This window comes from Gymnogyps californianus, chromosome Z, assembly GCF_018139145.2.
Source record: "Gymnogyps californianus isolate 813 chromosome Z, ASM1813914v2, whole genome shotgun sequence".
Lineage (NCBI taxonomy): Eukaryota > Metazoa > Chordata > Aves > Accipitriformes > Cathartidae > Gymnogyps > Gymnogyps californianus.
The window spans coordinates 58007723-58034183 of record NC_059500.1 but is presented as its reverse complement, the minus strand read 5'-3'; the positions used below and the strand labels follow the sequence as shown (position 1 = coordinate 58034183).

At 37.8% G+C, this 26461-nt stretch overlaps 1 protein-coding gene across 1 annotated transcript in view; it reads right to left on the bottom strand.

Annotated features, from left to right (window-relative positions):
• Positions 1-26461, bottom strand: part of SV2C (synaptic vesicle glycoprotein 2C) — an 83628-nt gene that overhangs the window by 23585 nt on the left and 33582 nt on the right. The window contains exons 3-5 of the mRNA XM_050913186.1: positions 21528-21679; positions 249-382; positions 5-94 (exon numbers count right to left, since the gene is read on the bottom strand). Coding sequence (XP_050769143.1) covers positions 5-94; positions 249-382; positions 21528-21679 — 376 coding nt within the window. The remainder of the gene's footprint in view (positions 1-4; positions 95-248; positions 383-21527; positions 21680-26461) is intronic.

Sequence of the window (26461 nt, the reverse complement as noted above, 5' to 3'; positions counted from 1 at the left end):
TCACTGTGAAGACTTTCTCAGGCTGACCACGAGCTCGCATGTTTGTGTCATGAATTTGCTTGAGTATCATCCAAGCTTCATCATGTTTTCCAACCTAAATGTTTGATCAAAACATTTAAACAAAACATACACACAGATTAAGATATTCACTGGTCACTGAACAATCTTAATGCCTGTTATATAGAGGTCATGATGCAAACACAGAAATAATTTTAACTGGAAATTAAAAACTGTTTGGAAAGTTATACCTCCAGCAAGAACCGTGGGCTTTCTGGCATAAAGGTGAGGGCTACCACAGAAGAGACACAAGGCAGTGCACAGACGATCACAAATACTCGCCAGCTGTGGAACTGGTAGGCAGACCCCATGCTGAAACTCCATCCTGTGAAAGCAGAAATTCACAAAATGTAGAGAAATAAGGAGTATTGTATGTGGGAGACTGCACCTTCTTGGAGATGCTTAATGATACGTGTATTTAAATGAAGTCTGATCGATCTCTTCTATTTCCACAAATATCGATGATTTCACAAATAATCTTACACTATGAATTTCAGCCTCTTGCATGTGACTAGTCATGCTGCAAACTGGCCATATTATGCAGGGTGGGAGATTTCCTTACACAGGGATGAAGAAGCCTCTTTCAAGTCTCTTAGCAAAATCTGCACGAAGGTAGTTACATGAACCAAACAGGGACACCATCACCATACACAAGAATACATATACAAAGAAATAGTTTTCTATGAATACTGGAAGAAGGGAGAATTAAAAATCTACACTTAGGTGATATATTTTATGGAGTTTTACAGCCCTCCTCATTATTAACTTTTTCTACAAAGAGTTAATTTCAATACTCTTAATAAGAGTCTCCTAATGTAATACGGTGCAACAAATAAAGCATTTACAGTGCCTAACTTCTGTTTCCATCTTGTTCCAGAGCACTATACCACTCCTTAAATTCTGTTAGAAGTAAAATGGCACTTGTCCCCCCCGTCCCATAACTAGATGTACAGGAAAAAAACCTCAGTATTTAAACTTTTATCTGAGATGAGCAACCTTAACACTGAAGTAGAGAGAGAATTTATGATTATATAAAGAGATTAAGAAAAAAGAACAACAGGAAAACAACTCTCCTCATCTGAAAAATTGATCTTGAGATACATCTGAGTGCTGACTTATGCTGTAGAAGCCAGTGTTCAAATACACTGAGAAGAACACACAAGGAAATATTGGAAAACCTGTATGTGAAACTGCAGGGCTGGTAATGCAGCTTTTTAATAAAATATCTGATTGTTTGGTATATTATGACTGGACTATTGTAATGCTAGAATTGTAAGAAACCTAAGAATTTCTCTTAAGAAAGAGAAAAATATTATTTGGGTAACTACCTGGCCTTTTAGTCTGGCTTCAATACAGCAGAAATTCTCAAGTAAAATTTTCAAGGATAACTTATTAAAAGATGAGTGGAAGATAAGAATAATGATAAAGGACAGAAGAGGTTACTGGAAGAAAATGTAATCCTGGCTAATGAAAGAGCTGACGCCAGACTAATCTGATATATTTCTTTGCTAACTGATTTTTTTAGACAAAAGATATGGTTAATTAAATCTGTCTGGATGTCAGTAAACAACTGGCACAACGTGGTACCAAATGGCCTATTAAGTAGTTCTTCAGAAGAGGTATTGTACTAAAGTATAGTACAAATTCACCTGATACAGAACTTGCGAAATTATTTCCTTTTGCTTAAGTTAATTTTTGGTCAGAGCAGTGAGCTGATCTGACTCGCTGGGCAGCTGTGCAACTGCTAGTGCTATGGGGAAGGTGGCACAGGACAGGGGTTTTCATCTTTCAGACCAGCATGGTCAGGGTACGGGCTCTTGTCAGTATAAACTGTCCCAGAAATACACAGAGCTACTGGTATATTTAGACAATGTGCCTTTCACTGCTCTGGTTTATGTTTTATGAGATTGATCTGCACAAAGGGCACTTCTGTGGTAAATGAAATCAACCTGGCTTTATACCTGTTATAAAACAACAGCAACATCTTGTACTCTGTAGCCAGTCCTGGACAACACTGGTGATAATTTATTTTAAGGTGTCATTTATTAATATAAGTAAACCATACTACACTTAATTAAAAGCATTGAGTGCACCATTCATCCTGCTGTCATCCTGACAACCTGCAAAACATCTTTTTTACTCCTCAAAATACCTGAGGGGCATGTCAAGTGAAATGTTCATTATGGTTTTTATTCCTCTTATTCCATCTTTTTCTCTATGTATTGTATTAGTTGCTGCAATTTATCTTGTGATTTAACATATCTGCTGAATTGATGATAATAGTGAATGTCAGGATTATAAGAAGCAATTTGTAGAAAAAAAGCCAGCTGCAACACAGCTTTCTTGAGGCTGCTCTCCTGTCTATTCCAGCACCAGCACTAAATCAGCAAAACAAACACATATTTTAAATGCAGAGCAAGTTTAGATTTATTCTTATGTTTAACACAGCCCATTTTCCTAGATCATGAGCTAATCTGGAAAATGAAGCCATTAGGGTAGCTCTGAATTTAGCTCACAAAGTGGCTTTCATTCCTATTGTACGTAAGTCTTGAAACCAAATGGAAGTGTGTTCTTGGCTGTAACTCAATTTGCTTCTCCATTCCCTGATTTATGACACAACAGCAAAGACAGAGCAGCTCTACATGGTTGTGTTCAGAGCACTGCACAGCAACCTAGAGCTAAACTTCACCCTTGCTCCCTGGCTATGCAGTATTCGACAGTCATTTATCTTGAAAATGGTGGCAAGTCCCAACGTTTTATGAATTGCAAAACACTTGGCCCAAATGCATCTTGGGAATGATGTGCTGTAGAACAATATAAAACCCGCAGTGACCGAATTTGAAGCTGTTGCAGCAACCTTTGCGCTGAATACCACCCTCCCACTTTACTGAATGCTGGAAAAGGCCAAGTGAACCACAGACATCACAATTACTGACTACAGAAACATAGCAGCACACAGCAGAGAAAAACCAAAATGAACAAGATGCTAATCGATATCTAATCACCAGTTTACATGTTGAATTCAATGTCAACAAAATCTTCCCTCCCAACACAGCATATCACCTGCTCCATAATATTAATAAATTAAAAGGATATTATAAACAAGCTCTTGCTCCAAAGGAGAGAAAAGAGCATTTCTGTCATAGACTTTCTGAATAAATATAGAGGTATACCAGTGCATATTATGCTGAATTTTATAAAGGTGTATTACCTGATAAACAGCAGGTATCTTCAAGGACAAGGATCATCTTTTACAGTGGCTAGGTTACTAGAGAGCAGACTAATGGGGATGATTTGCTTAACTTTCCAAAATGAAGGCTGAAAGGGAACATGATAGCTCTCTACAAATCCATAAGGGTTACACTAAAGTGCAATATGGGCAATGAAAAATACTGGTCCCTACAGGCTCTGTATAAATACTGGCTGGCAAGGGGAAGGCTTCTAAATACTAGAGGAATAAACTTGTGAAACACCTTTCTAAGAGACTAATGTGGTCAAAGAAAGCCTAACCGAATATAGGGATTTTATGGCATGGTTAGCTAATGACTGACCATTCTTGATAACAATTTTTGTTAGTCATTCAGTAGGAATCAGAGGAACTAGATTCATGGCAGTGTCAGAAATTGTCAAAAGCCAAGTCTGCGTAAACTTCTGTCTTTCGGTAGATCAAAGGAGGGAGTAGATGCAAGAATATCCCTAAAATTAGGGGTGGAGGAGAAAGATAGCCAAGGAATCTACAGGAATTCATAGACTCGATAGATTCTTCTGCAGAATCCTTTCTATGATTTTATGACTTTTCTTATTTCTGTTTTACCATACAATCTGTGGTCAGAACTCAGCCTTCTAGCCTCAATTCTTAATGTTTTAAATTTGAAAAATTTCCAGTAATTAAAATGTGTGATTGCTTTAAATTGCCACGTGGTGGCACTGTTACCGCACTTAATACAAATAATAAATTTAAAAAAATTCTGCAGAAAGACTTCTACTAAATGTTCTTTTGTTGAGTATTTCCCGAATCTAAGCTAAATCAAAATTATGAGGAGGACTGGAAATATTTCGCAGCTGGCAGCACTGAAATACTTTACTTTTGCACTCACATTTAATCTGTCCTGGCATTACCAAGTTTAACTGTGAGTGACATGGGATTTGAGCCCATATATTTTGGTAGTGCTGATTAGAATAATGGTAAAACATTACTGAAACCGAAAAAAAAAAAATCAGGTAAGTTATATAGCTGAGGAAGCTCAGACATTCTTACAAGACTGAGTGAAATACATGGTTTCTAACAAATGCAGAAGTAATGCCTTCAGAATCATTCTGTAATTGTATTGACGTGAAATTCCAGTAATACAAAGTAGAATGCTCGTCTTTCCTGTGATTAGATTATTAATATCACATGGGAAAGGCAGTGATATTTTCAGCCTAGATAGATACTCTACAAACCCACTGGCTCAGCAGGTCAGCTGCTGGTAATTTCTGCAGAAGGAATCTGGAAATAAAATAGCTGAAGTGTGGCAGGCCATGATGGAGGTACCTTAACAAAGATGCCTGTAGAAGACTCTCTAACTCTTGTCCGCATCTGCCTGGCTCTCTAGCTGATGTTGTTAGTCCCTGGGAGCCATGAGGATCAACAGTTCAATGAAAGAAGAAAGTAATAGTGTTAAAAAGATATATTTTACAAATACATTAAACTCAGACTTGGTCTGCTGACACTCAAAACTGTGATTAAAAGGAACAAAGCATTTTCTAAAGACATATTTCCTCTCCCGCAGAGGAGGGGGTTGTCAGCCTCTGACACTCATCACTTCCCTGTGCTGGCATTCATCTTCATCTGAAGACCTGAGACTATCAGGTCTCTGATCGCTCTGGTAACATTATCTGCCATTCAGACAAGCCCCAGGACAGCTGCAAGCAGGGCTGACCTTGCATAGAAAACAACTTGCTCTCTAATACCATCAGACACAACTCCTTTTTCCAGTGCACAGCACTGTAGTCTGGGTGAGGTCTCCAGCTGTAGTACCTCTGAACAGTGACAACAATAAACCACTTCTTAAATGTTTCTAATACCTGCTGTAGTGCTGCCCAGTTTTACTTTTCATTGAGGAGGAAGTTTGTATATCCCCATACGTCAGAAAATGATATGGTGTGGTACGTGCCCAAAATTCAAGGCTTAGTAATGATATGTCAGCCTTTCACTTAAACTTATGCATACTCTGCACAGAATATAGAGCTGTTAGGTTTGTTTCCTTGCTATGGAAGTGCTAATGTATCTGTGACAGGTCTGATAGAATAACCATGAAAAATAGTTACAAATAAGAATACCTAGCAACGCTGCCGGAAGAAAAGACAACGGAAGCATCTAAGTCATTGTGTGCATGGATTGCAATGGTCTGTCTGAAATCTGACGTTCATTTAGCCCTAAAGTATGGCTGTATCAAGACGCTGTGACTCACAGTAGCCAATACAGGCAAGAAGTTAATCTTTAAAATGGCAGAAGAGATGAACAGATGTAATCATATAAAAGAATTAAAGCAGTAATTCCTAATAAGAGAACTGCAGGTACCCAACCGCCTGGTCATGTCATCTGTCTAATCTTGGCAGATGCTAGAGGTGGCAAAGGATGTTTTAGTGGCCTGTTTACAATTATTTATGATCTCACTTGCCTTCCTAGCTAGATAAACATGAATACATGAAAAGACTTGTCAGTACTGAGCCTAATGGGAATGGCACGTCTGCGTCTTGACTTCAACAAAGGAAGCTATTCTTGCACTTCCATTTTCTTTACTGGGAAGGATACTGGGCCAATTAAATAAAACAGAGACATGAATAAGGCAAAATCACTCATTAGCAGTTCACATTTTATGAAGCCTTACAGGGCAGAAGAGAAGCTATACAGAACCAGAGAGAAAGGACTTGCAAAATAAATTGACCTTTATAAATTTTCTACATATTTGCCCCATATTCTCCCCTTCAGTGGACTATTCCAAACACGCAATAGTTATAACAGTGGCAAAAGAGTAGAAGAGCTTTCACAATAGGCAGCTTACGGCATTTTCAGAATTGGTTTTGCCTCTTCTGCACTGACTGTATGACTGAGAAAGGTATGATAACGAGGATTCCTGTACACTTCACAGAGCTGGACAAATTACATTTTTACTCATGTAAAGCAGTGCTGAAACAAATAAATTTTAATAATTACCTGTATATAAAAAAAAAAATCTTAAAAAGAAAAAAGATCTTGGGTAAGTGCACTTTGCAGAAAACAGTCTGGTTTGAACGGCAGCTGTAAGAGTCAGCCGACACCAAACCAGCTGACAGGAGATGAAGATTCCTCTCCCTCTTAAGTTATTTATCTTACATGTTTGTTTATTCACTGGCTCTCCAAGCCACCACTCTCCCTAACATCATCCAATTACATGTTGAGTTATTGGCAATCTGCAGTGTTTTGTTGTGCTTTTCTGTGTATTTATATGCTCTGTTCCTATCTACAAAACAGGAACAGTAGTACTTACACAGGTTAAGTCTTAACTCAGTGCTGAACGACCTCACTAACACTGGAGAGGCATGAAAATAAGAGAAAAATCAGAGCCCAAATATACAGAGTTTGGGAGAAGACTGTACTGTCCAAATCCATAAAGAAAGACATTGACGTGAAACGCAGAGCCATCACCCCATAAGGGGAGAGGGAAAAGATAAACATCAAATTTGTGCAAAACCCTCTACACAGTTTCTTGGTATACCTGCACCTCATTCCTAAGAGAATGAGGGTTGTTCTCCAATACCCGCTTGGCCCTGGAGAGGTGCTCACCTGATGTGGGATCATCACACAGAGCTTTGTGAGCCCTTCCTAGATTGATCCCCTGATTTAAACTATTTGTTGTACCAATTGATATGATACTGCATGAAAATAAGGGCTAAGAGCAAAGTGTTCCACTTACAGGAAAGGAATAGAGGGTATCACTGCTGAGGAGTGGAGACAACCCTGCAGTCCTCTACTTCTGTTTGTTTAACTTTGGCCACTTCGAATTTTCCATTCTCCAACTAGGGAGAAGTAATAGAAATGCACTTTGCTAAGACGTCGTGATGATGTCAATGTCTCCACCTGGCCACCACCATGCAGGATCCAATTTTGCATCTTAGCAATTCTGAATACAAATGCAATGGAACTACCCAGTAGGGCTGGAAACCTACTAAATCTCAAAGCACTTCAACACAGAATTGCAATGTCCTGACTAAGGTCACCATTAAGAGTTTTGTGTCCGTCCTGAGTAATTTTGCCAGACTTCAGACACCTATTACCAGGAATCAAGCCTGAATAACTTCTACGTGGCTTCATTCTGAATGCCAATATTGTTATACTCCTTGGGAAGTGGGTATGTCCTCACTCATTACAGTCCCTGGATAATGAGCATAGATTTTGAAAATTTTCCAGGGCAAACCTGTAATTTTCTGCTTAGATCTTAAATCAGTGTTTCTGAAACACTCTACTTGTGTATCCTCAAAATAGCTTTCTTCCTCTCTACCTCATACTTTATAAAATACAAATCTGTGCAAAAACTCTCTTAAAACTTATGTTAATTGTGTTTCTGAAATTTAAAATGAGAAACACCATGTTGCAATTTAAATTATTAAGTAAGTAAATATGCATATTCCAGGCTAGAATGTTCTGTACTTCCCTTATGTGCACTTATGACCCTTATTCAGAGAAAACTGCCCAAGACTACTAGAAATTAATGTAGAGGTACACAGGTCAAATTTTGTCCAGGGTTCAGATGCAAAACTTGAAAAGAGCTGTGCTTTGTAATCAAAAGCTCAAATGTTTAATTTCCCTATAAATGGCTGCTTTTGTCACATTTCTTCATCTAAATTGGATTTGGAATATTTTCTCCTTTCAGTTAAAGATCTGATATAGATCTACATCTACTTGTAAGCAGAGATACCAGGACTCATATGGCACCCTCAATCCTGCAGAAACCAACACTTGCTCTAAATGCTTGGATGTAAGATTCTTTTATACATACGTTTGCAATCTTCCCGTTGCCCTTGTAATACTATGGAGTCAGAAAAAATCAAAAGTAGTGCTGGGATGCAATAGGTCAGTGATTTGCGACCCTCCTGAATTTAATGGCCACTAGACATTTTTCAAATGGATATGTAGAGTCCTACATGGCTAACTAAGGTCTATGGATGAAAGATTTATTTGTATTAATTATTTTCATGGGCATATAGCCTAGAAGCATTCTATGAAATCCCCGCTATTGAAAACCACAGCAGTAGCTGGCAGCATCTGGAAAGAAAACTGAATCAAAGAATGGTCTAAGAATTTTCTTAGCTTAACAACCAGATAAAAAGTGAGCATAAAAATTAAATTGTATTTTTCCAACAGGAGCAAGATCTATTCAATAATTACACTGAGTTTACATTATGGTCCAAAGTGGAATGGAGACTGAAAAACTGGAAAGACGACATTCTAATTACTCACATATTAAAAAAAAAAACCCAGAATAGGCCACCAAGGGTTAATATTTAGCTGATAACATCGAAAATCTCATTACAAGCGCTGTGGCACATAATTGATCTGACTGGCTGACTGAGTCAGTGGCCCCAGAGATTTATGTACTCATGCAGTTCTGCAAAGTCCTTGCTTGGGTCTGCCTCTGTGCAGCTGTTCAGTGAAGGCACTTCACGATCTGCAAAACAAAGAGGTAAAATCTTCTGGCCTTGACTCTGACAACATCGTAACTTACAGGCTCGTCAGTTTGAAAAGAAAAGGCCACATCACGCTTTCCAGAGATGACAGATCAAGCAGATGCAACTAATGTCAAAAAAAGTGGGGGAGAGCACATATTAAAAGATGCTGCTGTCAGAGCTTAAAAATATCATGGTCAGTGTCAACATTGAGAGTGCCATCAAAAGTCTCTAAAACACCCTTCAAATTTTGTTTGTATGACCTTACTTTTGATTGCTTGTTAAGATTTCTGCCTCTTGTCTCCTACATGTACTTAGTGGTTTCCACTACTTTATTTTACTACACATAATTAAGAGTTGAAAAATGGTTTGTGTACGAAGTTCAAAACATGTGTTTGGAGAGTGCTATAAGAGTAAACCATCAACAGCAGACAAAATCCACTTTTATAAGTAGATAATGTAAAATTGCCAAATGCCCTGTGCAGTAGTCATTATGAACCAAGTCTGAAAGAAAACACTTGCCTGCAACAAAATCTGATTATATTGTTTTCCTACCAATTTGCAAAACACAGGTACAATGATATCTACATATTTTTGTGTGGTGTCCTCCATGGCCTACCCGTAGCTCTGAGCTCATAAATTGTGTTATATTTGACATGACAAGTTGTTGTAGACACTACTAAACAGCAGCTGTTAAATGTGGAAGCTAAGTGAAAATGTAAGTGTTCCTGTCCTGGTCCAGGACTTCCAGTGATTTATGTGCATCTGGACTAAGGATATTTAAATGACGGGCTCACGGTGAAGAAGAAAAGAGAAGCAATTAATCAAAAAAGACAATCAGAAAAAGGCATAATAAAACACTGCAGTTTATGAAAAGAAAATGAGGTCTTATCCAGCCTAACTTACAAACAAAACAATCATTGAAATGCTGGAACACTTTCTGAAGAATACAGAGAGGACGTGTCTTTTACCAGTGATATGCGTTTTACTTTTCGCATGCTGCTAATATGTAACAACAGAACATCTATGCAATTCAGGAAACTCTTTCAGAGTGTAGCTTTATTATTTTTTATTTGCTTGAAAGCTGTTGCAAGAAAAATCCTTTTTTAAAGAGCATGTCAGTGCTGTGATTTAAGTCTCATTTCCTTTTTTGTTATTTAGTTTACCTCTTTTTTTTTTTATTTTAAACAAAAAGAACCAATATTCTATCACTAAAAGAGAGACAGATAGACTAAACAGGCAGTTTGTGATCTAATAATTAGACCAGATGTGCATTCTAAGAATTATCTTCTAAGCTAGTAACAGTCAATTAAACAAACCTGGTCAGTTGAATATGTGGAGCTTTTCTGTACATACTGTGAACCATGGGTCAGAATTCTTTAATTAAAACTTTGGTCAAACATTTCCAACACAAACATTATTTGCACTCACAAATCAAGTACTAACGATCCTCAGTTATAATCTGTCATACCTATCTAAGGGGTGGCGGGGGAGGAGGTGGATTTTGCCTACAGAGAGGCAGTTGCAGTGTTTGAAATGTAATTGTCAAAGGGAACAAGGAAAATACAATATATTAAATAAACAGAGCATTATATTATATTTTTCCTTTTATAAAGCTTCATGACTTCCTTACAGAGCCTAGAATATCCAGATATCATGAAGGAATCAGATGCTTATATCAGATTGAAATACATAAGGTTCCTGTGGGAAAATAAAACCATCTAAAAGCCTTACCTTGATCTCTTTAGCTGTGATTCCTCACTTTTTTATTATACGGCAATGCTACCTTCAGGAAACAACTAGGAGGGGGGCCGAAACTTTCAATGCCCCAAAACAAACAGCCCCTGTACTAGAAAGGAAACAAGATAATACAGACTTAAACAGCATGAAAGGAACTGAGAGTGGTAGGAAGCAGCATCTCCTCACCTCGGCCAGCATCAAAGCTGAGGAGACCGGGAACTGAAACCTCAGCTCAGAGTCCTCACTACCAAATCTTACTGTTTCTCCTTGCTCATTTTATACTGTTTTCTGTTGGCATCTTTGGAAAGTGTAAAAATACAGCCGTGTTGGGAATATTAAGCACACAAACACTATAGGGGAGGTAGATCAGGTTTTTTCTGTATATTTGTACAGGTGCCTCCCCTACAAATATGAGCGGAAAGAATATAGTCAGATGCTGTATTCAGATACTTAGATATGCATGGATAATTGAATATACGTTGATGGAATTACTTTCACTGAAGTAGGCATGATTTTCAAAAGTAACATTTAATATTTTTCTTTGAGGAAAAGTATAAACAAACTTCCTGAAAAAGAAATCCAGAGCCATTCTGCAACAGATTAAGTCAATTTTATTTTCAAGGCAACTGCACTGCAAACTGAAAAATGATATTCCAGTTGTATATCCAATCCACAGACAGAATATACTATTGAAGTGAAAAGAAACTCTTACTAAAAGGACAATAACCAACTCCTTCAGAGCAGACAGTTTTATAAGCCAGACAAACAATATGGAAGCATGGTCGACAAATTTGTACTGTCATACCGTGTTCCAGAGAAAATGAATATATTTATGTATCTGAATAAACATAGAGTAAGACCTGTGACCTCTTCTTTTGCCCGTCTGTACAAATCACCTGAATTTTTCATCTGTTATAGACCAATCACAAAATCAAAAGCTTTTTTGTCTTTTTAACATTAAAAGTTTGAACAAAGAAGAAATCTCATTAGATCAGCATCTTATTTGTTTCTGGAAGTGAAAAGCAAGTGTTATGCCTGACACTGCAGATATTTCTGATGGCCACTGGCCAGACTTCTAAGGCAACTTCATTAACTTGGATCTAATTTTTCATAATTTATACTCAAGGCCAATTTATTGTGTGAAACTGAGTTTTCATTAAAACTAAGGCTGAGGAGTTGCCGTTGGTTTATTGCCACAAGAATAATTGACTATTACTATGTTTTTTGCAGAATATTATGTTTATGGCATTAGACAGTGATGTTTATGGCAACAGTCTGTTTACCTGTCTGTCAGTTTCTCCACCAGCATCGTTTAAAGCCATTGACCTACTTCAATCAAATCTGACAGTAAGAAATAGTCTCAAAGATAATCACATTCCACGAAGCGTTGTGAAATGCACTGCCCAGGCAGAGGGGAGAGACCCCGTCAGAGGATGGAGGAAAAGGCAGAAGTCAGTGGTCCCTCAGGGGTGCTGCAGCCAATCTGGTGCCTGGGGCCACTCCGTGGCCACACCATCCATTGGCTCTGGCAATGGTCCGACCCAAGCCGAAACATGTTGCCTCCTCCCTAAGAGCAGCTAGACTGGAGCAGGGCTGTAATGCAGCAGGGAGCATGGTGAGGGTGTGGGAAGCTGAGTGTTTCTTATTGCACAGCGCTGGGGACAAGAAAGGGCAACTGTAGAGACTAGAGCAGAAAAGGATCTGGAAAAAGCAAGGAGAAACTTAAAGTACTGCTGTGGTGCCTTGTAAAGGATATAGGGAAAGAGAGGAGAGAAACGGGTTAGCCAGGGTCACAGGGGCATTGACAGAAACCCCTATGAAACTGAGCCTCATAACTTCTCTGCTCACAAAATAATTTGCTAGTTTTTGCTGAACCTCTCAATAAACAAATCTTCTCTTTCACAGTCAACCTAAAGAGCCCAGGAGAAGGTTGTACTTGAAGCTCACTAATGAGCATCTTTAGTGCTCATTAAGTAGATGTGCTAAAAGCTACTCAAGCTTCTAAAGCTTGCAAATATAAACATTTAAATGACCATATCAAACCCTGCATTAGGGCACAGAAAATAGCAAACTGATAAACAAAGTGATTTGTTTTGCTTTCCTAGCTGGATTTGCATAAGCAGCTGTTCTAAATTCTGCTGTTCTGTCACTTTTGTTGTTCCTAAAGATGAAGATTTTTTTAAGTATACACATTCAGTATAATCTAATTTCATAGAATTATTTCAAATTAAGAACAATTCACAAGTAGGCGTTGATAACTCAAGGTAACATTAAAACTACCTCGTACGTACTTTAATTAACTCAGATTTAAAAAGTATAGATATAGCTTCAGCCTGCAGAATACCAGATCAATGGAAGTGCACTAAGTATTGGGGGAAGCATAGCACATTGGGGATCATTTTGCCTCTTAGTGGAACACAAAACAGATCAACAGATGTTGCATTATGTAGTAGATGTCTTTATGTCTGATCTATTCCATTTGTTCAGCATGACACAGTCTCATAGCAAATGCAGATTCAACGTTAACAAAGCTCCAACAGACAGAAGAGGTACCAGAAAGGCAATTGTATGGAGAAGGCAAAATTGAAGAGCTGCTCTTGATTTTAAAATTTGGATAAAATATTTCCTCCAAGTTTAAAAAAAAAACAAACAGAAGAATATATTGATTTAAAATTCTGTAGATTTATTAGTGCATTCATGGGCTTTTTACAACTAAGAAAAGACACATGCAGCTCTTCCCCAGGCCATCTTCTTTGGCATCTCTCTTTGTTCTGGACAACTAATAAAATTCAGAGATCTTCTGCAGAGAACAGAAGCTACTGTGTAATAGAAAATGGAGCCTTGGGCTCAGCTTTTTCCAAAACAGCTGCTGTCATAGCTTGGGTTTGTTCTGAACCACCATGAAAAGGCAGACTATTAGGGAAAAGTTGGAGAAAAATAAGAAAAATAATGTTTTTTAAATTAAGAGTCCAGAATTTTCAAGATTAGAGAAGGATCAACTTTTTCATTTCTCTTTCTACCAGTGCAGGGTTATTCAGCAGAGAAATATTCTGTCTTCCTTTTGGAGCTACCAGCTAGAATAGTTTGATAGACAGATATTTTCCTACATGTGCTGGGAATGTCCAATGCTGCTCCTTTTTCTTTTTTTTTCCCCCTCCCCTTCTGATTTCTGTATTTCTCTCCTCCTTTTGTCTCTTATTTTCTTCATTTGCTCTTTTCTGGCCTACCAGCACCCTCTGGAGCAACACTATCTGTTTAATAGTTACCTGAGAAAAAGGGTGGATGGGACCTTGAGGGGCCATCCAGTGCATCCACTTGCTCCAAATCAGAATAAATGATGGCCCCTACAACATTCTCAAAATATGTTTTTAAAGACTTACAGCGACTGAGATTTCACTACTTCCATAACAGTTTTATTCAGATGCTTAACTAACACACCATTAGAAAGTCTTTTTCATTATCTATACTACCTGCTCTTGATAGAAATTTCAGCTCATTACTTTTTGTCCTATCATCAGTAAGCAGTTTATTCCTTTTCGCTTTGCAGCTGATCATGCTTTTCTCTTATTTGCCTTCTGCAAGATTAAAGAAGGCAGCACTGATGCACCTCTTGCATGTCTAAGTCATTGATGGCATCCTATTTCAGCATGTTCCAACTTCAAACAAGGAAACCAAACAGCCATCACATAACTGTTTGTCGTGGTTTAACCCCAGCCAGCAACTAAGCACCACGCAGCCGCTTCTCCCTTCCCCCTCCCAGTGAGGTGAGGAGGAGGAAAGAGAAAAAAAAGTAAAACTCGTGGGTTGAGATAAGAACAGTTTAATAACTAAAGTAAAATATAATACTGACAATAGTAATAATGAAATATAATAATAATAATAGTAATGAAAAGGAATATAACAAAAAAGGAAGGGAGGGAAGGAAAAAAAAAACCAGTGATGTACAATGCAATTGCTCACCACCCGCTGACCAATGCCCAGTTAGTTCCCGAGCCGCGATCCGCGCCGCCCTGCCAACTCCCCCCTGTTTATATACTGGGCATGACGTTCCATGGTATGGAATACCCCTTTGGCTAGTTCAGGTCAGCTGTCCTGGCTGTGCTCCCTCCCAGCTTCTTGCACACCTGCTTGCTGGCAGAACATGGGAGACTGAAAAGTCCTTGCCTTAAGATAAGCGCTACTTAACAACAACTAAAACATCAGAGTGTTATCAACATCATTCTCACACTAAATCCAAAACACAGCACTGTACCAGCTACTAAAAAGAAAGTTAACTCTGTCCCAGCCGAAAACAAGACACTGTTTTTCCTTTTTCCAACTCATATTAATCCGGTGTTGATGTACAAGGAACTGCAGTAAATCGCCTCTGTAGATATGACTACTGAGTGTAATTTCTTTCACTGGTTGTTTTGGGCACAGTCACCACAGCGATGCAGCAATATGAAATCAGTCAAGTGTGGCTCTTTTTATTATAAATCATGTAAGTGCATCCTGGTCTTTTGATTGGATGGGTGCACTGCATCAGAGAGAGTAAAATTCCCCTCTGGGGACTACAGCCAAGGAAGGGTGGAAGAAGGAACTTGGTGATCCTTTCCCTAAGATAAAACCATGCTTATAATACATTTATAAGCTGCTGCGCACCTCGCTGCTGAGGAAATGCTGGAAGCACCTGATGACGTAGCCATGAGTGAAATCAAGCTGTTCATCTGATGCTCAGACCCACCTCTAACACACATTCCAGAATTTAGAAGTGCTACAAGAAATATATGAAACGCAGCAATATCTGTAAAAATAACAGCCACTTATTTACAGCATCACCACCAGCTTTGACACTTTGAAGCTTATAGATTTGAGCAGACAAATCGTATCTAAAGACGCTTTACAGATATTAATCAGTGCAATCTGAACAAAGTAATTAATAGTAGGGTTTTTTACAGATGAGTAATAATGAGGTTAAGACCCTAATTTTTCCAAGTAGTCAAGAATTTTCTATAGTCATCCAGGTACAATCCTGACCTAGACTGTGAGATACCCAAGTTCATGGGTTACTGTTGAAAAAAAAAAGTAGCCTATACAAGCTGCTAGCAAAAAATCTGGCTTTTAATCCTTTGTCTTAGTAACAGAGCCATTTGTTAACCTTTTAATTTCTACAAAAATAAATGCTGACAAACAGAAAAATGTTTCATGGCATTCATCTTGGAATAATCATTACCACAGAAGAGTGCAACCTTTTGACTCCACTTTGCTAATGCAATAAACTTGTCTCCTCGTAATGGGAAGAGAGCAGCAGGCTAGGCTGAAATCTCTGTACGTCCACATTTGCAGCTCCCACCACTCAGAAGGATCCAGTTCTGCTCATCAGAAGTGCTGGAAGATGGATGGCTCCTAAGATCCTTCTGCTTTTATTGCTAATCAAGTACTCACCGTGCCCTATAACCCCACTGATAATACATAGCATTGGCATAGGATTTTTTATCCCAATATTGCTGCTGGTATGTGCCACTTTAGCCCAATAAAAAAAGACAGAATAAGGGACTTAAAAGTTTTTCTGAATTTATTGCCACTGAACAGTTTTAGTCCATCATGTTCTCAGTTTAGCCTACCGCAGGCTGAGATTAACTCCTCTGTTAAAACTGCCTGGTGCTGCACATGCTCCGAGTTGAACAGCAAGCCGGTAGCTCTCCATCTCCTCATATGCATAGCTACTGCATGCAGCTCTGTTTACCTCCTTTCCTATTTTACTACGGTATAGTTCATGATGGTTTCATACAGAAGGGGATTTTATTGCAGTTTTGGAGATATTTTTACTTTTTTTATCTCCAACTGGACGACACAAGAACAAAACAAACATGACAATAGAAAATACTGCAGAAACTACTCTTGAGCCACCTATCAAAAAGATGATAAAAAGATCTTTTTGATTGCCAGTAAAGTTAATTCCTTCAGGTGGATTGATCTGCTTCACCTCAACAATTTTCTGCTATGAACTGAGAATGTTTTTCAGGCCACTTTGCAAGCCACTTACTCAAAAGAAAAACGGATTGATCCACTCTAATCACCATTACACTTGGTTAGAAATAGAAGCCATTTATGGACTCCTGTGCCTATGAAAAGACTTACCTACTTATGGAAAGTAGAATTAAGAATGGGCAATGGGTGTCCAGTAGTAGGTTTGGTGAATTTAGCATGGTCCTAAACTATTGAGGCCAGGCTGTGGTCTGATGTGCCCTTAAAAACCTCCAGTGATGGAGATTCTGTAACTGCATTTGGCAGTTTACGTTAGTACTTTATTAAATCTGTATTTAAAACTTAACTTCTTTCTTATCTAAACTAAATCCCAGTTTCTGCCCTTTAAACTCATTTAAGGATATTGGCAGGAGAAAAGTAAAAGGCAAAGATCTTCAGAGAAAAGTAGGAGCCAATATATTTTACAAACCAGGAAAAGAATACAAAATTTCCAGTAGGAGACATAATTAAACATTTTAAAAAGAGAAGCTACCATTACTCTTTGAAATACAATGTTTTGCAAGTCAAGTGTGAGTCTGTAACTTGGACACTTCTATGCCTGCATTTTTAAGATCTGTATTACTGTAAAAAAGTTATTCTCTTAAAAAAAAAATTAAATATTGAGGGGAAAAAAGCTTTCTTTACTTTAGTAAAATTCTAATGACTGGAGTAAAAATATGATTTGTAACTTGTCCTCTTTCAGTCACAAGACAAAATACCAGCTGTTTGCAGAGGCAATGGAAAAATCTGCTTAAACAGCGAACAAGTTGATACTTTCCTACTTATACCTAGAGAGACACAGCTAGGCAAGAAGTCTTCGATTCTGAAGTTGAATGCTTTTTCCTTAGATTGCTTATTCCAATTCTTTCTCCTCCAAATTTGTGTTCCCTGAACAGTGCTAAATACCTCTCTTATGAACACAAGTCACTGGTCCTCAATTAAGTGGAAAAAAGACTCTACTGAGTCTTTTTCAGTCATATTGAAAAATGAATAGTTTAGATGAAGATCTGTTATGCAATGTGATTACACCGATCCGAATAAAATGTTTAGACTAAGGACTTAAATCTGTTTTTTGCAGTGAGAGTGTTACTAGTATGTTTCCTATTTCCTTGATTCTGCATTATTAATTTTGTAGTCTTTTAGTGAATAATTTAGCCTAATTTAATTGGAATTTGATGGATATATACAGAAGCAATGTCTCTGCCTCTGATCATACCATGGAGATTTGTTCGCTAAAGGCTGTTTGACATAGTTGTCTCCTCTCTCCCCTGGTAAATACCAGAAGTGGGGGATTAGAATGTGGGGAAAGCTTCAGATTTCAAGTGCAGCTTATGCTGTAGCAGCCTGGACACCTGCACCATCCTGTTCTCTGCCTTGCAATCTAATTTCTTTTCGGCCATGTATTCCCCTTCTTGTTCAGGAATAAGATTTACAAATCAATTAGCTCAATATCTGTTTGTCACTGAGCAAAATACTCCTGGGAAAGTTTCGAATTTCAAAAGGTTTTTCTGTAGTTTATGAAGCCAGAAAAGGCTTGTATACATCATATATGCAAAACATAAAACTACATGGAACACCAAAACTGATAGGTTAAATACACCGCAATCTTTATCCAGCTTCCCCTGATATTTAGTTTGGAGATATGGTACAATAAAAATCGAGACTGATTTTTAAAATAATATATGTGTATGGCAGGCAACAAATTTTTTTTTGTAGAAATGATAATTTTATAACTTTCTTTTGGTTTTTTTTTATTAAAGGGGTAAAATGGCTAGAGCAACTTGCATAATTCTTTTTGATTCCTATCCTCAGACTAACACATAAACTTGATGTAACAAAATGGTAATATATCACTATCTAGATTTTAAACTGAAATGTAATTTCTCACTCTTAAGATTCTTCATTATTTGAAAAATAAACCTTTTAAAGAATATTATAATACACATTTGATGCATTGGACAGTCTTTGAACTAATCTACCTTGAAACATGATGCTAAATTTAAAGTTGCGCTTGCAAAATTATTTATAAAATCGTAATTATCCTTCCTATCCAGCCTCATCTAAGGCTTGTATAAAGCAATTTCTTTGTAGCAGCCTAATCTGGGACTTTGTTAATTGGCAGCAATTAGAAGCATTTCTCTGCAGATGTTTCTTCTAATAGCTTCTCCATGACCTGAACTCCTGTTTCGGAGACCCTGAACAAGTCTACATCCATTTTCAATTTTTAAACAAAAGTCAACAGCTATAGAATTCAAGAAACGCTGAGACAGAGATGTTTGTCTTCCAGATGATATTAGCCTTTCCATATGTGGTCACTGCAGCACTACATCACGCTGATGCCAAGGCAACTGTTAGCTTCCCTTTATTTTTGTGTTTCAGAGCGTTACTCAGGTTTCAGACACCCCTGTACTGCTTGAACAGAACCAAAGATAAGCTGTTACATATAGAGAATGTAATCTTTGTTTTCTCACAGAAAGATAGAGCTAAATGTTCAAATGGTAAACTTGTATAGATAGCTTCATTGGCTGCCTTGGGCTAGATAATGTATACCGGCTGTGAATCTAGGACTTTTTAAAGTGGCTTATATAAGAGGCAGTACAAATGAAAGGAATACATTTGTAAAAGAGGGAGGAAAAAAAATCTATGAAATGATTCTGCTCTGTTGGCCTGGTATTTTTCTATTCATTTAAGAATAATTCCACTATGCTCAATGGGAGTTTATTGCTTTTCAACAGATGCAACCTCTTTCACTGCCATTGAGTAACTTCTGAGTTCAGCTGGGAAAAATCAACTCTGTTTACTGCTCATGTGAGAAGCAGAGAGCTCAGAAATCCCTATGTACTATATAAATGAGGTTTAGAAGTGGGTGGGCTGCTTTGTTTATAATTATGTTTTGCTTCCTGGTCAGTGGCGATGTGAATGATGAGAAGGATTGGAAGTGATTTGGAGAAAAGTCTGTATCTTTGCTTAATTCTGGCAAAATAATTCCGTGGAAACCGTGTAGAAATTGTAAAAGAGAAAATACCGCTACAAGAGCTTCCTCATGAATGTACGTGATACAAATGGTGCAGATATCTGCGCTGGTATTCACCTGACCTGGAGTGTTTCCAGGAGGGTACAGCAATGTGTGACCGCGCTCTCCCAAGTGCCGGAGCAGGGTTTGCCCTGGGAGCCCTTGGCAACGCCTAAGAGATCAGCACAGCACCATGACAACGAAGCAGTTTGCCCCTGGTCCTGAGCTGGGGTGATTCCATGTTTGTACTAGGAACTAAGACACGGTTTTAAACTCCACAACGTAATGAAAAAGTCTGATTTAAAGTGAAGACAATTTTAAGACCCCATCAGAACCCATAAATACATTCGGTTTAATTTTGCCAAAATGATGTATAAACTCACTTCTTTTCCTGTGAGAAAGGATTGTTTCTGTTGTTTATAACTTGCTTTTTAGCCCTCCTTTTTGGCTATTACAACTTTTCTTAATACGCTGCAAGAAGAGTAATTTATATGGCTAATACTGAAGAATACTGTCTTTTAAAATTGGTTTTTACATTATTTTGTCTTAAGGGATTTCAGAAATATTTTTGCAGAAGGACACAAAAAAAAAAATCAGCGCGGCATGGCTTTTTGTTGCTGATATTCTTCCGCTGCTAAAGAAAGAAGAAAATTTTTCCCTTTAGTGCCACTGCTTTGGTGTAAGTAAGTGTATTATTATTCATTGAGATACACTGCCATGTGACATTTCAAAAGCACCTCAGTAAAGATTATTGAGTTATTTATAAAATCTACAATGAAATTAGAAAACATATGTAAATCAGTCTGTCATAATGTTTGCATTTTCCACTGAAAGATAAAGAAAATAAAAATCCATAGAAAAGCAAAAAGTACTTGGCATCCAGACCAATTTACTAATTGGAAAAGAAAAGATTACCCACATTGTGCCTTGTCAGCAAAAATTCCTCTCTTTGATTCCAGCAATTCAAAGCCAAAAGGCAAGGTTGAAGACATAGATTCGGGTCGTGTGTACTGGACTCTAAAATTAATTTTAATGCAACAGTCTAGATATTTGATTAGTCTGCATGAGTATACTTTATTTCTGGACATTACCACTTGCTAAATGTTCCAATCACTTTGGGCAAATCTTATGAAGTTGTCCTCTCTTTCACAATCCAACTGCAATAAACGTCATTGCTTGGCTAAAGAAAGCTGCTTTGGATGCCAGCTAACTCACAATGCTGCTTTACTTGTCTTGAGGAGTGCCAGGGAGAAGTGCTTGCAAAGGCTGATTTTTAAGAACCCCTGAGCAGTCTCTGCAACCCTGGAGACCTGTGAGCACTTAACTCTTCTAAAAGGCAAGCCCAAGAGACTAAGAATTGAATCTGTACCTCCACATAATGTTTAACTACATCAGGGCAGTAAAGAGCTCTTTCACAAAGTTGCTTATATTGCACATGTGTATAACTTCAGCCATTGCAAGCTCTCTGTCTCATTCACCCCTACAGCATTTAAGTGCACTCTGTTCATTTTCTCTATTTCTACACCACTAAAAAGATCTGCTAAGAATGAAACATTCAGCACAGCTTCATATTCAGAACTAGAGCTGCAAACGTTAAGATAGTCCTTACTCTTCTTTCTCAAGAATGTGTAATTGACATTTTATCTCTGTATCAAACAAACAAAGTGAGCACAAATTTGACATCCAGCAATTTAAAATTTATTTTCTCTGATGCAAGTCTCCACATCACATATTTTCTCCAGATTCAACAATAACAGCAATTATATTTTCATGTGCCTTGGTTTTCAGTAATTTAAAGAATCTGACTAAACATGGGTATTGGCTAATTTTGGCACCTTTTATTGTATTGTTTGTTATTTAGGGTACAACCTAGTCTGATTATTTCCACGAAAAGAAATCAATTTTTTTCTTAACATCAGGGTCAGTATTTTGAGAATAGACATGAAGTCCCCTCTTTAAACTGTACTTAAAGAGCTTTACTTTCATACTAGAAGAGCTACAAATCACAAGATGTTTTTCTTACCATAATGAGGAATTATTGCCCAAGCCATTGCAGAAGCGTAGATGCCGCCTATCATCCAAAACATACAAAGCCAACTCAGATGTTCGCCTCGTTTCTCCCGAGCAAGCACTTCAGAAAAATAGGAGAAGACTGTCGGCACAGCTCCACCGATCCTAAAAGGAGATACAGATCATGGATTAAGGGAGAGAGCAACAGCTAGCTGATGTTTGAACAAGCCTGTAGCTGCAGTCATTGAAAACCCAAATTACAAGCAGCTTTTCTGGCAAGACTGTTTTTTCTCAAATTGCACCATGTATTGGGGAACTTTTGAGGAAACTTCCACCAGTTTGGACACAATTTTTGTCAAATATTACCTTGAAAACTCTGTGTACAATTTGTTGCATTCAGTGTTTCAAGGGGATTGTCAATGTGCCAGCGGCTGGAACAGAAACGACCACAAAACATTGACTTTCATCATTACAAAAATTCTGAAATCATGGCAGTCTACTGACAAATGTCAAAATACATTGGTTTTAACTGAAAATGTTAGTCCTTTTCCCCAAAAATAATAGATATTTCTCTAAGTCTTACCTCCCATGCTTCAGGTAGTCAAGAAGTGACTAAATGGCAACTATATTACTAGTATGTTTTATTTCATTCATATATAAAAAGATGTTCTATTCTGTTGCACTATGTGATTTGCTAAGCCCATGCTGGCTTTTTACTTAATTTTTTTATGAAAAGCCTATGCATTCATATAATATTCAGTTTTTCACATGGTAAAAATAAACACTGTCTGAAGGTTAGTTGGACAAAAAAAAGAGTTCAACTTGGTTTTACAAAAATTAGACTAACTCAAATTATGTATCATTTTCAGTACCAGCTTCTGGATCATCTTTTCTGTCTTTACCTCTTCACTACCAATGCAAGTTGTCAAATGTCCCACAACAGGACAAGTCCTTGTGTATTTTATTTTTCCTGCTGAAGAAAATACCTGTGAAGCTTGAAGAGATATTCTTACATACCAAATTACATACTTTAAAGCAGTATCTGGCATACTTTGAATTTTTAACTGAATTTTAAAGATAAATGCATATTTACACTGTCATCTGGGTGCTGCCAAACTGGGAGCAAAAAGAAGGAAGCTTGAAACAAATTAAAACAAGTATTAAAAAGGAAAACACCAATACAGAAATGGTATTTCACTCCTAAGAAAATTCAGTGCCATAGCAATACAGTTTATTTTAAGACATCTTCAGGTACAGCGATGAAATACTGGGTTGAGCTGCTATACTTGTTTAGGGGTCTGCTGTTTTGTCACTTCATTCTAGACAGCTCTTCATGAAGTACCACTGGTCAACTCTTAGCTTTACAATGAACGTTTCCCATAGTTGAGCCTGCTAGGTCTTGTACTCTCTGCCAGTCCTGCAAAGGTTTATACCTCCATGAATTCTTGTTAGATACACAGCTAACAAGGGCTGTATCTCATTTCTTCTCATGGGTGAAAACACTAAAAGCCTTCACTAGTGAACTGCCTTGTCACAGGCAACGGCAGACATTTCCTCAGAGGTTCTCCTGGAAGCCTGGTGTGAGGAATGGTGGAAGTGGTATGGCCAAGGGTGGAATCACAACTCATTTTGCTGTGATGGGGAAGCCCTGCTGCCTCAGTGGTGCTGTGGACTTGGGGCTCTCCAGTTCCCAAAGCGGATTACAGCTATGATTTCTTCCCTTCAGGGCTCAGGCACAGCTTTGAACCACACTCCCACAATATTGCCCAAGTACAGTACTCGTGGATCAAATCAGAGTTCTTTTTCCGATGTTGAAAATTCACTAGCAGAACCAGAAACAAGGTCTTCCTCTTTCCTGCCTAAGCTGGAAAGTGCTGATGAGGGGTTATAGCTGCCCACTTTCAAGAAGACCTAAACTGATAGATTGCTCATGACATGTAAGATAGTATCACTCATGCAGTAACACCCTACCTAAAGAGAATAATTTTGGGGAAGTCAGTGCTTTTTTCTCTGATTGCTTCTGCTCATTAAGAAAAGTATGGAGAGTGGTAAGTACATATATATTTGGTAATTTCCTGTTCTATTATCTAATCTGCTCTTCTAAATTTGCAATTTTCTTCATTTCACATGTTTTTTCATGAAGTACAGAATCTTTTCTTTATTTTATAACGTAGGTATAATGTTACTATGGTAGGAAATACAGCCTGAAACCATCTGTGCTATATAGCACAATTAATAACAAATCACATTTAACACTTTGATAGTTCTCCTATTGCAAAGTGCTTGAAAACATTCTGTATAAAGGGTTCATTTCAGGCAAATACAGTTCTTATGCTTATGAAATTCAAAATTCAACATATAATCTTCTTGAAATCTCCCTTGAATCTCCTAAGCTGGAATTCCGATGAAGTGAGGCTTGTGGAGAGTTTCCAATGGGTAGAGCACATCATGCATCCGCAGGTCATACAAATGTTTGTGGGATGATGGTTTAGGAAATGAGTGGATGCTTCAAGTGGAAAGAACATACCCTGTCTTAATGTCATAAAATGTACAGAGATCCTGATCAAAGGCAGCAAAAAAGGCATCTCCTACCTATCAGCATGAACCAAGTGTACCATGGAGGATGGGATGTTGATGCTGCTTTAGCATTTAAAACTGATCCAGGTGGGTTGACTCATATGCTATGTCCTAAAGGTCCTCCAAGGCTACAGAAGAAGCATTGTCTCTACTGACCAATTTAATAGGGCAACTTTTCTAACAAATAGACCTTTTAGACATGTAGGAGGAATTTTGGAGCCAGCAAACCAAAACGTTTATTTAGGACATGCAAATAAACAAAAAAATAAATCAGTTTTGGAAAAAAAGAGTTTTTCTGTTTCATCTGATGTGATTAAGTTGACATTTCCAGTGAGTACACCAACAGGCTGAGAAAAGCTTAAAAGTCCAGATGCTGCATTCATATTGACTAAACAGAGAAAATAACTTGTCTACTGTCTAAGGGAGAAATAAAGGATGTATTTTCATCACACAGACAACAGCTGCTATTTAGATTTGTAGGTCTCTGTTTCATAGCAACTGTGTAGTAAAGTATGTTGTGCACTTCTTTGCACCTTAAACGTGTGAATGGAAAACTTACTTCTCAGCTGGTTAAATTGTTCCTTCTGGCCTCATGTAAGTGTGGAGTGACAGTGCTGGAAGCTTTTAGGATACCAGTACCTAAAAAGCTCTTCCTATGTCACAAAGCTATTACAATGACTAAAAAACTGTTATGAAAATCTTAGAGAAGCTAATCAACAGCCTAACTAGAGAAGAGAGGAGGGAGATGGAGAGGAAGCATCCTGCTGCAGGAGATTGTTCTTTTGCTTTTATGCTGGACAATCTCAGGGTGGCAGTAGCCGTGCCTCCACTTCCTAAAACTTGCTCCCAAATGCAGAGCAAGTGACAGCAGAAAGGGAGAGTGGGAAGAACTACACCTGTTATCACACCAGACAATGAGGCAACTCCTTAAAAACTGTATGGACCTAGAGAACATTTTTAAGGAGCAGAGAAACTTCTGTCTGACTCTTGCAGAAATTTTAATGTATGCTTGGTATCACAGCCATTTACTATTATAGAACTAATGTGGTATCTGGTATAGTGAACATTGCTAGCAGAAGCATAAACTACCTCTCAAAGACTTGGGCAAGAGAAGATCAGAGCAACTCTGACTTCTTCCATCACTCTTTTGTGAGGTTCTTTCACATACTTCAGCAGCTATTGCACATTATGAATTAATTCATCAAATGTTCATATTAAAAAAACCCCACCATATCACCCAACAGCTGCAAGGAAGAATGCACTTTCTATAGTAAAAAAAATCCTAGGCTAGATCCTACCTTCACTTACACTCATATAAGCCCTTAATAATTCAGTGGCTCCAGTTGAGCCCTGCCATATTTACATGGAAGGAACAAAATATGATCCTCAACATTTTTGTAAAGTTTGAAAGCAGACTGCCTCTTTGGTATCCCACCAACATTGTGTGGAATGGATGGTGGCATGCACAGGAGGGAATTCCAAATAAAATCAAAGGCAGAGTTGCCACTGATTTTAAAGTAGGAAGATATAATCTTTTGTTTTACGGGAAATGCAAACACTGTTTTCCCACAGGATACAGTATTAAGTCTGCTTCTGGCAATTAATTGATTTGATGCAGTGGGCTGTTTGCTTTTGCTGTGTTTATAAATTATATGGCTCATCCTCATTTGTAGAAAAGAATTTGATACATGAAACTACATTCTTCTCTTCACGTGTCTGCATGTGCAGATGAAAAGCCTCTGAAAAATGTGCTTACTTGAGAAGAATGTTTATTCTAAAAGACGGGAAGGATTTTAACTTTCTTAAATACAAATGATTCAAGTAAACTGAAGTTTTTACATCTTATCTGTTATTTATGTATGTTATTTCTTCAGTCGTCATAGCCAAAGCAGTGGACATAAACTTGTTATCCACAGATCATGGAGGGGAGTCCATGCATTACTTCCTAAAAAGTCACAAAAAGTAACTACAAGGTGCAAATATATTGTGAGTATGTACAAATTAACTATACAGAGTTTTTATACCTCCACTGGAAAATAGTGTCGAGTCTGAACGTTTTTTTAAAGATTAAAAAACCACTGGTCTAAACCTCTGGGTTGATGATCATGAGTGACAACTGTCTCCAGAATAACAGATTCTGTAATAAGGCACAGTCTCATACCAGCAGGAGGCAAAACTTTGTTGAGCTTGGCTAAAGACCATAAAATAAACTCTGTCACTCTCTAAGGATCAGTCTCTGCACCTAAAACAACAGGATGCATTTCTTCAGCCTTGTCTTTTTTAATACATATGTAGGAGTATATGCAAGAACAATGCTTAATAAACAGCAGGAGCCTTTTTCTACTGTACATATTACTCCATATGTGGAGA